At 45.1% G+C, this 17,680-nt stretch overlaps 1 protein-coding gene across 10 annotated transcripts in view; it reads left to right on the top strand.

The window, feature by feature from the left end:
* RRBP1 (ribosome binding protein 1) overlaps nucleotides 1–17,680 on the top strand; it is a 441,849-nt gene that overhangs the window by 270,788 nt on the left and 153,381 nt on the right. For all 10 annotated transcript variants that reach the window (XM_069607556.1, XM_069607549.1, XM_069607553.1 and 7 more), the window contains 2 exons: nucleotides 263–300; nucleotides 10,313–10,403. In XM_069607556.1, the coding sequence (XP_069463657.1) occupies nucleotides 263–300; nucleotides 10,313–10,403 (129 nt within the window). The remainder of the gene's footprint in view (nucleotides 1–262; nucleotides 301–10,312; nucleotides 10,404–17,680) is intronic.

A 17,680-nucleotide genomic window follows, 5' to 3' on the forward strand; every position in this document is an offset into this window, starting at 1 on the left:
TAAATATGGTGTTTGCCTTCTTATGCTCCCTCCACCAGCACAGAATGAGTATTCTGATTTGACTTGGAGGTGTTCTCGCCCAGTATGCAAATGAGTGACTTTCAGTAGGAGACCTCCAAAGTGTAGCGTTCCAATTCAACTTCAGTAGCTCTTTCTGTGCTTATAGGATACTGGTTCACTCCTCTTAAAACATTGTATTTTTGGTATCTGGTGAAAATGTAAATTGCCTTTCTTAGTGTCTTCCATTTTGTGTTTGTTTTAGGCAGCAGAACAAGCAGAAATTAATCAACTTCAAACAAGGTAAGTTTCGCTTATTGAATACCGAAGGTTACATTATTGATGCAAATTGTTTGAAAGGTGATCAATTGAAAAGCTGATAGCTCAGTTATGTGAGCAGCAACAATGTGTTGCTGTGCCTGTCTTGTAAGCAAACTGAATGATTATTCTCAAGTCCTTTCATCATGTTAGTCTTTCTGAATTCTTCCTCTGCAGTCGCGTGTACCTCCCCATTGTAACATCTACTTGACAGCAGTGGCTAGAAGCACCCTAATGATTTAACACAGAGAAACCCCTTTTTATTTATTTGTCATTGATTCAGCTTTATATGTAAACATGGCACAATCAACTTGTATGTCAGCTATTCATTTTTTGTAAGCATCTATTAGATGTGACGAGTAGCTTTTATAGCAAGATTATCTATGCCACGCTTCCTTTTTTATTTGATTTTTTACATACTGTAAGTTAAGAATTAATGCAGTCCAACTGGTACATGACTACACAAGTATTAGCTATTGGGTAACCCATCTTTTAATATAGGCCTGCAGTACACACGTTGGCAGTGTGACTGAGCAGCCAGGCTTATCTTAAGAGGGGGTATTGTGAGCTGTACAATGAAATCAGTAAACGCAAGTATTCAAGTGAACACTTACTTACTAAAGTTCTAATAAATTAATTATTTATGTACAAAGATATTTAAAGCATTCTTTAAAAAGCAGCAATTAGTTGTAACATGAATCCCAAATTGGCATTCAATTCAAACAGTGAACAATAAAGCAGGTGAGTAATTAATTCATATGGCATACAGGTGACATTTTAGGTCAGTATCGCATTTATATAGTAGCACCTTTGCAATATTTAGCTTCAAGGTAGGAAAGGTTAGGGTTCGATGAGAAGAGACTGATAGGTTATAAGAACAGTTAGATTCTCCCAAAGGGATGCAGGCAGTCCATTATCTCAGCATTAGTGTTCAGCATTTAAAACCTGTAAGGGAACAAGCACTACCAAAGCCAATAGGTTCAGAAGAAGGCCTTTAGGGAGCCAGGACAGGCAAAGTCAATGGACAAAGTCAAGTTCTGATGCTCGTCTGAAATATATTCTTAAATAGTCAGTGTTCAAAAGAAAAATCACATCAACTCATGAGCAGTCAACTTCAGTAAGCACAAGCTGTAAGACCAGTGCATGTAAGTTGAGGTCAACTTAGTGTAGGGTTAAATCGCACTCTCAAAGATACGAAGCACACACAATGGCAAAAGGATAAATCACACCAAGCCCCACAGTACCTTGAAAATGAAGAAAGTTTTCCAGCTGGTTGCCTTCACGATGCAATGCAGTGGACCCTTGTTTCTGGTCCTTGATCATGGTGACGAAAGGGAGGATGTCTGGCAGGCTCATGCTGCAGCACTCGAGAGTGGGACTCGGCAGCAATGGATTTCTGTCGATTCAGCGGCTTTGTGGATTTGGAACCTTTTCTTCAACGACAACTGTTAAGTAGAATTCTCATTTCTGTGCTAATTCATTTGAACCCTTGAAACCTCCAGCTCTTTTGCTGGATTTAGGACTTTTTAATTTTAACCCATGAGTGAGTGAGACCCTTTTCTCACTCTCGTGTTTTTATCTGATTTGGATTTTGTGCTTCCACTATTTTTGGAGTCTGCCAAACTCCATAGGCATCTACTTTTTGTATGACGACACACAGCACATTCAGTGCAGTGTCAGAGAGAAATCTATTAGATTTCGCATAAGTTTTAAATACCTTTACTTGTGTGAACTACTGTTCCCAAGAATAGTAAAGTGAAATTGACCTTACTTCGTAGGTCCAGCACACCCCATCTTATGTGGAGTGCTGGGGGGGTTACCTAGTAGCCCCTTACACTACATTCTCATGTAACATTTTTTTGTTACCTGCACTACTTTTAATGGCTGGTGGCAATGGTTTAATTTTCCAACCATTGTGCTTTTCTACCGCCGGCTGAATCCTCAGTTGCAGTACAGCACCCATGGTTGACTATTCATCAAAATGGCCCTGGTCTTCCTTTTTCACCATTTTCTGTTTGAGGTCTTTCTTGGCATTTACTCTGTGCGTTGAGCCCAGTTTGAGCCATTTGTTCATTTTGCCTTTGGCAGGCTTCAGCCCAGAAACCCGTCTCTGGCTCCAGTGTGTCGGGAAAGGCAGGATGTGAAGGAGGCTCCTGATACTCCCCTGTCCTTTGTTTCTAGGAATGCCTGAACGCAACCAGTCCTAATTGGTTGGCTGTCCTTTTAGGACAGCCGCCCTGCTGTGTGATTGACAGCCTAGGCTTTGCATGAATGGGAGAAACCTGCTTAAAAGGCAAGGGTTTTGGGACTAGAGGCAGTCAACCACTGGGAGAAGTACCCAATGAAGAAACCGTGAAACTAAGCTTGCTGCAACCTCCTGGACCTTTGAATTGCCCAGTGAAGCCCTGCTGCTGTGCTGAAACTCCTTTTTCAATTGGCCAGAGAAGCTCCTGCGGGGGACTACTTCTTTCCTTGGGTTAGTGGGACCAACTAACCCCGAGACGGACTCCACTGGACCACCTTCTCTGACTGGCTGTATTTCCTCACTGCTGCGAGAACTGAGTGCCAGGGGTCGCAAAATCCATAGTCTAGTCCAACGTCTGAAATCTGGCAAGTAGCTCCAAGAGTCTCCCAAGGACCCTAGAGGAGCAGGACGACCGGAGCTTGAGTCCCCTCATCAGAGTACAGGACCCAAGGAATGATGGAAGCCCAACCAGTATCTACGATCTGCGACGGTGCTGTTTACCAAGCGCTGAAACCACAAAGTGCTGCTGAATCGGAAAGAGGCCGTAGCTGCCGACGACCTCCCAACTACCACTGCAGGAGCCCTCCAGACATCCTACCTCTCAGGAACAAGGGGTCTGCAACACTGTAACAGGACAGGATCCAGCTGGACCACTTTTCTTCAAACGAGAGGTACTGTTTAGACTTGGGGGTACTTAACCTCATTGTCTTATAGCTGTGCTTTTCTCAGGTGGGAATTTGCAGTGGCTTTCCTTTTTAAAGTTGATTCCAACTCCCTTTCACAGGCTTACCAGCTTGTGATCCTACAAGTGAATTTCTAAAAAACTCTCTAACTCTGTGCAAGACTGTTTCTGATTTAAGAAGTGCCTGTCCTCCATTGACTGTGTTCAGATTGACCTTGGCTGTCCTGGCTCCCTGACAACTCTTCTAGTCCATTGACTCTAATATTGTTTGTCCCTCATAGGTGGTAGGCTTGTTGTGAACTGATACTGCTGGGAAAAACTTGGCTAGACTTCATTGGAAGATTTAGTTGCCCTCACATTTACTGAAAACCTGTTTAACCTTTTTCCTTCCTTAAACCTTTCCTTTCTGCACACTCAGAACTAGTGTGATATATAAAGCCCATTACTATCCTTGTGATTGCCGTCACCTCAGGGTGTAGGAATTGTGTAAGAAGCATATCCAAAGATTATCTACTAACATGTTCTGACTCTGAAAAGTAATTTTAAAGTATATTTACCTTGTTACATGAATTGCCTTTTTAGAGAATGTTTATTTAAAAATGTATGTTAATTAAATAACTAACAGTGTTATATGATATATTTTATTTATAGGGTGCCTATAGACGAGTGTTTCAAGGTGCGACAAGGCAAGGGAGAGGAACAAGGGAGGATAAGACAACATTCTTACTAGGCCAAGTGACATTGAGATCGCAAGTGCAGGGGAGAGGAAGGGGAAAAAAAGCACTGGGGGAAGGGGAGAAGTGCAAGTCATAGGAGACATAAAAAAAGAAGTGCGGCCGACAGTGGCATTGAAGGGGTTAAGTGCAGACGACAGGGGTTAGATAAGTGCAAGTAGGGGGCGGAGCAAAGAGCTTGAAAAGGAAGTTATTTCTGAAGAGAAAGCTGGAGATATTTTGGCCCCAGGCCCCAGAAGGCCTTGTGGACAATGCAAAGGGTCTTGAATTTGATCCTTGCTGCAAGGGGAGCCAATGGAGAGATTTAAGTGCTGGAGAGATGCGATCTCTGGGCTTAAAGCCAAGGACAAGTCTTGCAGTCCTGTTCTGGATGAGTCGCAGAGGATGGTGTGTAGAGGTGGGTAGATTGAAAGCGGCTGTTACAGTAGGAGGAGGTGCAGTTGGTAATTTGATTTCTTCGAGACATCAGAAATGTGAGGAGAGCGAGACAAAGATAACTCAGAGGTTCTTAGCCTCAAATGTGGGAGGGGAAGAGGGCGAAGGGAGGCCGGTCAGAGAGTAGGGGCAAAGAGCGGTGCAGATGTGCCGATGAGGAGGATCTCGGTCTTACTGGCATTCAGGCAGAGATCATTGGTGGTGCACCAGTCCTGGATTGCAGACAGTCACTCAGGGATGAGAGGAGAAGAGACAGTAGAGGGGAGCCTGAAGGCGAACTGGGTATCATCTGCATTGCACTGGAAGTTAGCGCGGAGAGCAGCAATGCAGTGGGGGAGAGGTAGCAGGTATTGGTTGAACAACCAGGGAGAAAGGTTAGACCCCTGGGGAACACCACAGGTGGTGAGAGATAGAGGAGAGGAAGGACCCAAGTTGGACCTGGGAGGATCGGTCAGGGAGGAGAAAAGTCAGCCAGGCCAGAGCTGTTGTCACAGAGCCGGTTGAGCAGGATGGCATGGTTGACCGTGTCGAAGGCAGAGAAGAGATCAAGTAGGATGAGGACAGAGGGGAGATTGGGATAGAGGTTAGAGCAGGTCTTTACAGATGTTCAGGAAGGCAGTTTCCATGCTTCCGGCTGCTCTGAAGCCAGACTGATGGTCATGGAGACAACCAACAGATTCAGTGTGAAGATTAAGCTGGGAGATGGCCAGCTTTTCCAGGAGTTTGCCCAATAAAGGAGTGATGGAGATTGGGCGATAATAAGCCGGAAGGGAGGGGTTGGCTGAGGTTTTCTTGAGAAGATGGTGCACAAGAGAGTGCTTCAGGGGGAGGGGAAGGTTCCAGAGGCGAAATACTGGTTGCAGAAGTCAGCCAGGGCCGGAGCGAGGGTGTCAATGTGGCCCTTGCTGCTTTTGGAAGAACTGTTTTTGATGAGGTTTTCATTGATCTAACTTGTCTAGAAACCTCGTCGGGGGAGAAGAGAGGAAAGGCAGAGAGCAGAGGGGGGGGGCAGGCCGCAGGGGGGGCTGGAGGAAGAGTAGAGACTGGAGGGAGAAGCAGGAGAAGCGGAGGGGGTGGACCGGATGGCCTCGGCTTTAGAAATGAAGTGAGAAGCCAGGGCCATAGAGAGGGCCCGGGAAGTAACAGGAGAGGTAAAGACTGCAGCAGGATTGGCCAGCTCCTTGCCGATTTTAAAGAATTTGGCCAAGTTGTTAGATGCCACAGAAATGCAGGTTTGTATTTGAGCTCTCTTCTTAGTGAGGACAGAGTCAGTATTTCCTTTGAGGCAGGCGGCACGCCAGTTTGTTGGAGGATGTACAAGATGCCAGCCATTTCCTCTCAGCTACCCTTTACTTGCGTTTAAGGGGTGACAAGGTCTGAGTCGTACTTGCCTTTAGGCTTCATGCAGATCATCATGACAGGGGCGAGTGGAGCATGGAAAGTGCTGTGTCAGGTTGCAAGTCAGCCAGGGTTGCAGGAGGGGTGAGAGAAAGGCAGTGAAAGCCTCAACTGACACTCGCTTCATGGGTCGAATGACTGGGAAGTTGGGTGGCAGTGTAGGGGAGGGCTGGGCCTGAGGGGGAGGGGGGAGGGAGAGGGGGGTGGAGGGGGGGGAGGGAGGGAGGGAGGGAGGGAGGGAGAGAGAGAACGAGAGAGAGAGAACGAGAGAGAGAACGAGAGAGAGAACGAGAGAGAGAGAGAGAGAGAACGAGAGAGAGAGAGAACGAGAGAGAGAGAGAACGAGAGAGAGAGAACGAGAGAGAGAGAGAGAACGAGAGAGAGAGAACCATGTCTCAATGAGACCAATGACCTCGAGGTCCAATTCTTCCAAGAGACCGCAGATGTCAGAGGAGTGTTTGACAGCTGAGTGGCGAGGTGGAGAAGGTTGCCATCCTTGAAAGATTTCCGGGAGGGGTACAAATTAGAGGTACTCCCTGCAGAGGTGATGGAGCCTGTAGGGGGCGGAGGAGGTAGGAGGAGAGGGATAGGTAGCCGGGGAGGAGGAAGAGGGTGGCAGAGGGTGGAGGCATGGAAGCTAAAGAAGGGAGGGAGGGCATAGCAGGAGAGGAGAGGAAATTGATAAGTCGTGGGAAATGTCTGTTAAAGACGTCTTGGGTGCTTGTATTTGCGGATTTCATTTGTACAGCTCTACAACTAACATTTACTCCTCTTGAGATAGGCCTGGCTGCTCAGTCACATTACTAACTTGTGTAGTACATACCTATACCAAAAGGTGGGTTATCTAATACCAAGCAGATAAGTGTTGTGTAGTCTCACACTGTGACTGCATCAATTCTTACCTAACAAGTACAACACTCTTGAATCCCTTGGGAAGTTAACTAACAAATCCTATTCCTAACTGGGTTCCCCAAACTAGGAGATTCTGGGGTCAGGGTGTGCAACGCTCCTCGGGCTGCTCTCAAGGAGGACAGTCCTCGCCCTCGGGCAAGTCACAAGGCCAATGTTCCTCATCCTATTTTCAAAGACTAAATCAAAGGGGCAGAGGATGGGGCAGAACCTCACCTGGGAGATGCTCAATCCCTCCCAAACAATGACGCACAGTTTGAGGTCTCCTCCGATGCTGATCCCGAATTTGTCACTTCACCCACGCATGTGAGGGGATAACGTCAGACAAGTGCGTGTTGTCTACCGCGACAGGCGGGTACTGCAGAGTTATTTCAAAAAACCCCTTACCGCCTGCCAAGACAGAAGAAAATGACAGTAGAAAATATACTGCATGAGGAAATAAAGGCGCTGCTCGAGAAGGACGCCTTAGAAATCCTCCTGGTAAACAAGGGGATTTATTCAATGTACTTCCTTGTGCCAAAAGACCTTACCATGCGCCCAGTTTTAGATCTACGCACTAAGAAAAAATATGTGAAACCACAAAAGTTTTGCATGACCACGCTCTAGGAATTGATTCCACTCCTGAAATGGGGAGACTACAGGGCGACGCGACGTTGGACATGAAAGATGTATACTTTCACAATTCAATGCACCCTGCGCACAGAAAAACCTACGTTTCAGGTTGGCGGGAGTACACTACCAGTTCAAAGTACTCCCTTTTGGCATCGCCTCGGCACCAAAAAGATTTATACAGGTTGTTGGGGAGAATTCTCAGAAATGTGCTAATTCCCTTCTACCTTAGAGACCCCTAGCTCTCTTTGCTGGACTTTAGGACTGTTCATTTCTAACCTGGAGAGAGCAAGACCTTTTCCCCACTCTCGTATTTTTCTGTGATTTGGTCTGTTTCTTTTGACGTTGGAACCTGACAAACTCCATAGGCATCATCTTTACATTGACACATCGCACCTTCAGTGCAGTGACACAGGAAAGTCTTAGATTTCCCAAAGGTTTAAATACCTTCTCTTGGTGAAACTACTGTTTCCAAGAGCAGTGAAGTGAAATTGACTTTACTTACATTTTGTAGCTTTTTAGACCCAGCACACACTATCTTACAATAGGGTGCTGGGGGGATTGCTTAGTATCCCCTTTGTCTGTTTTTCATGTAACATTTTTGTTACCCTTTCTACAATTAATGGCTGGTGGCAGTGGTTTACTTTTTCCTACCATTGTGGGTTTTTACCACAGGCTGTAATTGCAGCTGCAGTAAGACACCCATGGGTGCCCATTTCGTTAAAATGTCCCGGTCTTCTTTTTTCACCATTTCTTATTGAAAAGGTCCTTCTTGAGGTTTACTCTGCGTGCCAAACCAGGTTTGGTCCCTTTGTTCATTTTGTTATTGGCAGGAGTCACTGGTGAAGCCACCTCTGGCTCCAGCGTGTCTGTCACGGGCAGGAAGTGAGGGAGGTGCCCGACCTGTGCTTAATCCACTTGGTTACAGGAATGCACCCAAAGGTGATTGGCTGGCTGTCCTTGGAGGACAGCCACCCTGCTGTGAGTGAGAGCTAGGCTGCGAATGAATGGGAGGGACTTTCATAAAAGGCAAGGTCATTTGCAAGGAAGGCAGAGTCGCCCACTGGACGAAGGAATCTGAAGAACTTGGAAGAGAAGCTTGCTGCAACTCCTGGACCGTTGGTTTGCCCTATGAAGTCCTGCTGTTTTTCTGAAGCTCCGAATTCACTTTGACTAGAGAAGCCCTGCAAGGACGACTTCTCCCTTTGAGTTGGAGGGACCAATCAACTCCAAAGTAAGCCCCTCTGGACATCCTCTCGAAGATGGTTGTATTGCCACTGCTGCTGCTACCGAAGTGCCAGGTCGAGGAACACCAGATTGTGTGTGTTGCATTTAAGTCGAACCCGAGCTTTAGGAAGATCCTCCAGACTTCCCACATGCAGGACTGAGCAAGCCAGAGCCACCTCAACAGAGTGCTGGACCCCAGAAGCAAGGAAAGTCTGAAGTGGTATCCGAGAACCGCTGAATTGCTATTTGCTGTGAGACGCGAGGAACTGAAACACTGAAGAACCGCTGAATCGAAGTATGCCCATTGCTGACGCTGACCTTCCCATTGCAGAGCAGTAGTCCCAGACGTCCTCCCTCTTGTCCCCACAACTAAGGCTCAGGAACAACAGCATCTGCAGAGCTGCACAGGAACAAAAGCCAGTTGGAACCATTTCTTCAAACCAGAGGTACTGTAAAGTCTAAGAACTTACCTCTTGTTGTATATCCTTACTTGCTCTCAGTTGAGACCTGTCTTGGTTACCTTGCACAGTTGCTACAGCTTTGCCCCTCACAAGCCTCCCAGCTTGTGGCCCTTCCAAGTGTTCTATTTTCTACAAACATTTCTAATAACATTATTGTGCAAGACTTTTTACCTACCTGCAAATAAGATCTTCAGCTCCCATTGACATTGTGCAGTCAAATTTGGCTGTCCAGGCTCCCTGAGAGACTCTTCTTTACCTCTGACTTTGTGATTTGGCCTTTCCCCCAGGAAAAGGTTAATTTCCTCTGCATTGGAAGATTTTTAAAATTACTTACCAGTTTGTGAATGATTTGTTAACCTTTGTTTTATTCCTCTATTTTATCTTTTATACCAATCTCAGTATTGCTCTAAATGTACCAGTGCTAGTGTTCACAGTGTCCTAGCTATTTAAGTCACATGAGGGTGTAGAAGGCAGTGGTCTGCCTTCCAAGCCAAAAAGCCTAACCTTTTATACAGGTTTCTCCCATTCATTCCATCCTAGCTGCCAATCAGACAGCAGGGTGGCTGTCCTTGCTGGACAGCCAGCCGGGTGCATTCCTGTAACTAAGGGGATTAAGCACAGGGACTTTCGGGCACCTCCCTCACTTCCTTCCCCTGCCAGACATAGTGGTGCCAGAGGCGGGCTTCACTCGTGAATCCCGTGTATCCCGCCAAAGACAAAACAGAGGGACTAACACACAACCTGAGTGGGGGAAGCTTGAAAAGACATTTGGTGTTCTAACTTGCTGTGCAATGGGGCAAGGAGCCTCTTTTTCTGATGGACTTCAGGGTGTGGTCAGAAACCATCCACCATCCTTTCCTTTGGGCAAAACTTAGTTAAAGTTGGGTATTTTCTTTTTTTGTGTGTAAGGGACAAAAATCAAGTTGGAACAGGTTTCTGAGAGTGGAACTTTGCTTAACTGCTTATTTTTAGGACTTCCTGACACCATTATTTTCAGAGTAGGGATGAGAAACTTGGGGGGACATATTATGTTATGGTGGTTCTAATAAAGAATCGACCCAAAATGCCACCTGGTCAGTCTCACGATTCTGACTTACCACAGTGACCTCCCATAATCTCCCCACAGGGCTGATTTTGGAAATCCATCTTCATACACACCCAATTCAGTAAATGGGTCTTGTTACCAATTCTGCTCTTTAAAAGGGTGTATTGTATGTTGGTCACCCATTTAAAATGTTATTGCAACCTGGAAGTATATTTTGAATGTTGTAAAATCAAGTCAATGTTTTTGCTTCAGGCTTCAAGAGAGGGAAGACTTTATTTCGTCATTGGAAAGGGAAACTGCGGAGCTCAAAGGAACTGTGGAACAGCAAAGATCAAAAAATAATGTAAGTGACACTGTAGCCCTTTTATCCAGGGAAGCTCTTGTAGGCTTTGTAGCACAATAGCAAATGTTCTAAAGGATGGGGAAAGGATGTTGGTTTCCGGTGCATTAGCATGAAGCATCATTTAGCATGGTTGGGATGACTCATTTTACTTTCTTCACAACATGTTGGGTTGCTGTTAAGTCATTTTCTTTTCTGCTGCTACTGTGCATTTCACTAATGTATATGGTATTTGTTAGGCCAGACCTACATTTCCTGGGTCTCCTTCTGCTATTTTTGTTAGGCAACTAAATAGCTGAACAATGGAGGGGTTCTGGGAGTCCCTCTACCGGCACAAACACGGCCCATTGACCTTTTCTTGGGTGGATGGCCCCTGGGAGAGTCTCAACCAAGTCTCTAGCTCACTATCCCTTTCACAGAGGCGAAATATCCCTGCAGATCAGTCTTTGTCCTGCCCAGGGGCAGTCCAGCACCGAAATGCTAGGCAATACTCCTCTGAACAAGATTACCAACAGCAACCCCGGACACGTGTTTCGGCCTAGTTGGGCCTCATCAGTGAGGTGGAGCTGTGTCTCTCTAAGAACAGTGAGCAAGGGGTCCACGTCTGGATTCCTCTGGTAACTTAGGGTGAAACCCAAAGCTACTTAATATGCAAAACAGATTTATTTTTTCCAAAGTTCCTCTGTAATCTGCAACTGAATTATTTTGGTCTGCCGCCTTAAGTGGCCCACACAGCAAGCTGTACAGGGGTGCTGTAAAGTGCACCATTTGGTCCCTGGGTGAGTTTCCTGTGTGTGTGCTGCATTATATTGGTAGCCACTAACTTGCTACCTAAACAGGAGCAATATGGCTGACAAGTAATTTTGAAGTCCTATGACCTGGCAGTTTTCTTCTTAGTCACCATTTGTGCGTGTTTCACTGCTGGACCAGTTTTTGGCTGTTTTTGCCTACCTGACCCCTGTTCAGAAATGACTGTGAGCCAACCGTAAACCTCAAAGAACATTGCGTAGGCCTGAGTTTCACTTGCTTCCTCAAATTGTGCGGTTGCAGACATTTTGAATGGTCCATAGATGGTGATAGTTATCTTTTTGGGACCCATAGCCAATTGAAAGAACCTCCCTGTAATTATGTGTTGTAACTGAAGGGATAAAAGCCTCACTGGAGACTCATTGCTGAAGCTGTGCTGTAGACACGTGAGTCTCCTGAGGGTGTCTCCTTCTGATCTGATGGGACCGCTGGATTTTCTGAACCCACATTCCAGCTTCCTCTTCTAGAAGCCTCTAAACTGTGTGCTACACTGGTACAGAAACCAGACCTGTGTTCGGCTGGAAACGAATGGCTTGCTATTTACTGTTCTCAAGTGTGTGTTAGGTACGATTTTCACAGAACTGGTAAATCTTCCCGACCTGGGTCAACCCCAGAACGTTTTGCTTTACTAGTGGGATATTTTTCCTTAATACCTCTGTGAGTGGGAATCTTTTTCCACATTCACAGAATCTTTTACTCTTTTTATGGGTGTCATTTTTTGATTCTCCATAGTGTCTTTTTAAAGTTATCCTCTTTAAGAAAATGTTGGCAATACGTTCCTGTTGTTGCTGGGTTGCCCTATGGGCTCCCCTTTTAACTTTCCTTGGCTAACCTTGAGAGAACTACAGCTCCCAAGGGTAGAAAGGATCTTTGGATCCCTTTTTACATTTTATTCTGTGAAGCCAGCACACCCCACCTTATGTGGAATGCTGGGGAGATGCAATGTGTCCCCTTTCACATTAAAACTGTAACAATTCTGTTACAGGAGCAAGCTTACCTTCAATGGCTGGTGGCAGTGATAACTTCTATTAATTTGGTGCACCTTTACTGCGGGCTGTGTTCACAGCTGCAGTACAGGCACCTAAGGGTGCTCATTTTAGTGTTTCTTGTCCATAATAGTTCCTTCCCTGACATCCAGGGTGGGAAATTCCTTTGGGTGATTTTTTATCTTCGGCAGGAGTTCCCTGGACTCCCCGCCCAGGCTCCAGTCTGAGGGCAGGAAGTGAGGGGGAGTCCAAAACTCCACAGCCCTTTGTCTTCTTCCTTGCCTGAATGGGGATAAATCCCAGTGGGGGGCTGGCTGTCCTGATGGGACAACCAGACCGCCCCTGCTTGTAAAATGCAGGGAGAGAATGCAGAAGCTGTGTTTGTAATTCCCGATAAATACTGCGAGCCTGGAATCTGAAGACCAGTCGACCACTGGAACCGAAACCAAAGGGGATGATGAAGGAAAAGTGGAAGAAACCATTTCCAGCGACCAGAGAGCGTGCTGTGTAACCAGAGCCTGCTGTAGCCCTTCCTTCCCATCGCCCTGGGGAATCCGAAAACCCTGACCCAGAGCCTGGTGAGACCCACTAGACTCAAGGAGACCTGCATTTTGAGCCATGCCACCCGTTGCTGCAACCTTGCGTTGCTCCAATACCCTGGGACCTTGAGCCACTGTGCAGTGCAGTCTTCCGAATCTCGCTGAAACTTCGTGGGCATCCTGGTGGATCTCCAGAGACACGAATTGAGTCCGAAAAGTCCCCTCAACAGAGTGCTGGACCTTTGTAACAACGAGAATTCAACCACGATTTTCTGTCTTCTGGCTCCTAGTAAAGGCGCCAAATCCGCAGAACCACATTCAACCGCAAGGAAAACCTTGCTTAGAGCCTTCATCGATCCCTGCTGCAAAGTTCCTTTTGTTTTCAGTCACCACGACAAGGAATACACCGACAGGGTATTAGGCAGCAGATCCTGAAGTTCTCCTGCTGCAAAATCTTCTTCAATGCTGAGGTACTGTGGTGGCTTGGGTATGTACTTTGTCTCTCCGGATTTCTGTGTAGCTGTGGGCTGTTTTCTGTGATGGGGAGGCCTCTCATCTAGTGCACCCAGACCCACTGCTAGAATCCTGCTAGGGTGTCTTCTGCAAAACCCCTGGACCCTCTTCTAACTGTTCACCCAGTCTGCCTAAGGAACTCTGACTTGACACTGCCAGTTGGACACTAGATCCAGTGATCCCCCCTCTCCCCCCCTGCCACTGAGAACACTCATGCTGTAAGAATAAGGGAAAGACTTTTAAGGGATTGGGACTATTAACTAGAAAAGAAATGAAGTGTTTAAAAGTTACTTACTTATAGTTGGTTGGTAATTTTAACTCTTAAGAGTGAACAGTAAAAGTTCTTACTTACCTTGGATGTGTAATGCACTATTCTTAAAAGTATGGTTAACATCTTTTCTTTCCTTAGAAACCGTTTTGCCATTCTAATAGAAAGTAGGTGTGAAGGTATATTACTCTCCTGTGATTAGGTTGTGCCTCTTCTCAAAAGTAAGGTGTTGGGTTTCACCAGATTATTCCTGCAGGATAATTGTATGAGTGTCCTCCAACTGCTGCTATCACCAGATTGTTCCTGTTAGGATAATTGTATGAGTGTGCCCCAACTGGGCCTTGCTTCCCCTGACTTGCTGCTAGCCTGTCCAGAGTAAGTCTGTATTAGGTTGTTGCCTACCTAGAATAACTGAGTCATTCAGTAAAGTGTAACATTAGGGTTTACTGTCCCTGTGCCATCTAACCCAGAGTATGTGGTTCTAACTGTCCCTTATAAGTCCTACATCAGTCACTTGTATAGTTGGGAAAGATCCAACCTGGACTCCTTGTGAGATATAAAAAGCACATGGGTTTTACTTACCTTGAGTTAGTTGTGTGCCACCCCAAAAATAAGTTACAAGAGTTACTGCTTATCTCAATCTGTTTCTCACTGATCTCAAAAGCACGTGTAATTGAATATTGCATCCTTAGATTTTACTCACCTAGTATAACTGTGTTATCACATAAGTATTTACAGGTTTTTACTGTACCTGGAATAAGTGTACCACTATTCACAAAAAGTAGATTACCCAGTTGACTGATTATGTGATTTGTACTGAGAGTCACTGTACAACTGGTAGAGTCTACTGCCCTTGCATTAGTGAATGTAATTGTGAAAGTAACCGTTGGTTTTTACTCCCCAAGAATAGGTTTGACCTATACTGAATGTGTATGAAAAGGTTTTGACTTCCCTAGAACTACAGTTTGGTATTCCAAATAAGGTTTATACTTTGGTCTGTGTACCTTAAGTATAGTGTTGTGTTTTTATATTTGTGATTGCATATAATTGTTGGTACTTATTTACCCCTAGATTTATCTGGGCCTACCTGTATTTAAATAAATCCTTTATTTTTTACAATACATAGTGTTTCTTTGGACCATTTGTATGAAAATTTCACTTGTACTGATTCTACAACCCTCTCTCCCTCCTAAGCTAGGCCTGGCTGCTCTGTCTACGCTACCATGTTCTCAGTTGGTATAGCCTTATAATAAGAGTGGAGTCTTGTACTGCCTCAGTTGAATGGTTTTGATGAAGTTGGGTAGAACTTCAGAAAAACTGTCCTAACAGAATGCTATTTACTGTTCTCAAATGTTTTGCACTGATGTCTAAAGCTTTTCTTCCTTTAAGGACCCTCCTGCAGTCTTGTTCTGACAACACCATCGTGTGACCTGTTTTAAAGTGTTCGTCCTCACTGCTGAGGACGAACTGTTGAGCTAGTTCCTTGTGGGACATCTCATTTGGGGGTAAAAGGGAGGGGGGGCGAGCAGAGCGTTTGTCAAACCTCAATCGCACAATTTTCTTCACCCAGCTGTCTCCAGGGACTCTTACTGCAGGGCCTGTGTTGGGCAAGATTGTATGCAGTACCCTGTAGGAGACTGCACCAGCCTTGTCCTCTTGGCAATAGTTAACCCACACTTTGGTATAAGCATGTACTACACAAGTTGGTAGTGATTGAGCAGCCAGGCTTATCTCAAGAGGGTTCAATGTGAGCTATAGGGTTGTGACAGTTTCACAGTGACAGTTCTTCAAATAAACACTTACATTCAAAGTTTCTTGATTAAACAATTATTTATTAATTTAACAGTCAGTTGTATAAGCCTTCTTTAGAAGGGAGCAAATATATGTAACACAAAAATATACTTCAAAATAAACACTATCAGTTTCTTTAAATGAGTAGATACCCATTTGGGATGGCACACAGACAATTCCTACACCCTGAGGTGACTTAAATAACTAGGACATTGTGGACATTGAAAAACATGGCTCCCGTGATTTAACGTTACCGGAGCTACGAATAGTTTGCGGTCGGGAAAAATCATGGTAGCTCATTGTAAAACCACTGCCACCAGCCATTCTGAGAGGAAAGGGTAGCATTTGACTGCTACACAAGTATCTAGACATATGGGATACTAAGTAACCCCTCCAGCACTCTATTGTAAGATAGGGTCTGCTGGGTCTAGGAATTTAAATGACTAATAAAGTCAATTTCACTTAACTTACTCTGGGAAAAGGTAGTTTATCCCAGAGAAGGTTTTTAAACCTGGGGAAAGCCTGAAAGTCTTCCCTGTGCCACTGCACTGAGGGTGCTGTGTGACACAAACGAAAAGATGATGCCTAAAGAGTTGTTTAAACTCCATAACCGAAGGAAATAAACACTGAAAACAAACAGAATTAAAAAGTTCAAAGTCCCAAAGTTTAGCAAAAGAGCTGCAGGGCTCTAAGGTGGGAGAAATTGGCACTTTTATGAGAATTCTCACTAACGTATGCAGTACTCTGGGTGCACTACAACAACCCTGACCTCCTGGCAATAGGAATCCAACCTTTGGTATAAGTCTGTTACACACAGGTTGGTAGCGTGTTGAGCAGCCAGGCTTATCTCAAGAGGGGTCCGTGTGAGCTGTAGGGGAGTTGCAGAGATTCACAGTGACAAGTATTCAAATAAACTCTTACACACAAGGTTTCTTGAAAAAAATTTTATTAATTTATTTATTAGTCAGTTAGAATAAGCCGCCTTCAGAAGGGGCAATATAACAGGAACATCTCAAATACACTTCAAAAATACACACTTAAGATTTCTAAATCAGAAAGTACCCGTTTGGGATGGCCCACAGACACTACCTGCACCATCAGGTGACTTCAATAGTTATGGTGCTGGGGACATTAATGTATCACTGTTGCATTTAGAATCAGATTTAGGAATATGTCAAAGGAAAAAGTTATTTAGAACAAAACAAGAGATCACAAAATTATTCTGCAGCAGGTAAGTACTTTTGGTAACCCCCAATGCAAAGTTAGTTAACCCCTTCCTGGAAGGAAGACACAACACCTAAGCAGCGGAGAGAAGAGTCATTCAGGGAGCCAGGCCAGCCAATGTTAAGTTAGCAAATGTCAAGGTGAACTGAAGCACTTCTTGCTGGTAAGTAAGGTGGTCAGTCAAAAGGCCGAAAACAAAATCTCGAATGACAAAAAGCACGAAACAAAAATCTCGGAAAAAAAAATATCGAATTTTTTATTTATTTATTTATATATGTTTTTGGGGTCAGGTAAGTAAAAAAAAGGGGTAAAATAAAAAAAATGAAAAAAAGGGGAGTGGGGGGGGGGGGAACCCCCCTATTTTGAAAAAAAACGCATTGAAAAAAAAATTCGATATTTTTTTTTTCAGCCTTTTGTTTTCGAGATTTTTGTTTTCGAGATTTATGTATTCGGTATTATCACTATGAACCGGTAAGTAAGCCTTGCACATTGTTTTAGAAGTCTTTGTAGAATGAGAAGAAATTCAAAGTAGGGCCACAAGCTGATTAGGCTTGTGAGGTAAAGAAGCTGTTAGCAACTCTACATAGGAAACCGAGACAGGTTCCGAGGACAAGCAAGGTGGCCCAACAAGAGGTAAGTTCCGTCGGACTTAACAGTACCTTTAGGTTGAAGAAAAGTGCAGCAGATGGCTTCTGTTCCTGTGCAGCTCTGCAGAGCCTGGTGTTCCTGGGCCTCAGTAGTAGGGACAAGAGGGAGGACTTCTGGGGACTGCTGCACTGCAATGGAACGGTCACCGACTGCAACCGGCAATCTTCAAACAAGTGGCACTTTGGTGTTTCAGCTCCTCGCGTTTACCGCAAATAGCAACACTGTGGTTCCTGGATAGTCGAGATGGGCTTTCCTTGCATCTAGGGTCCAGCACTCTGTTGAGGTGGCTCAGGCTCGGTCAGTCCTGCTTCCTGGGAGTCCGGAGGATCTTCCTGAAGCTCTTGGCTAGCTTAAAAGCAATGCACACGATCTGGTGTTCCTCTCCCTGGCTATTCAGTTCCAGCAGCAAGTGGCATTTCAACCAGCTCCAAGAGGATGTCCAGGTGGCTTACTTTGGAGTTGATTGGTCCCACCAACTCAAGGGGAGAAGTCGTCCTTGCAGGG

The sequence above is a fragment of the Ambystoma mexicanum genome, chromosome 4q, assembly GCF_040938575.1.
Source record: "Ambystoma mexicanum isolate Mex_15411 chromosome 4q, UKY_AmexF1_1, whole genome shotgun sequence".
Classification (NCBI taxonomy): Eukaryota; Metazoa; Chordata; class Amphibia; order Caudata; family Ambystomatidae; genus Ambystoma; species Ambystoma mexicanum.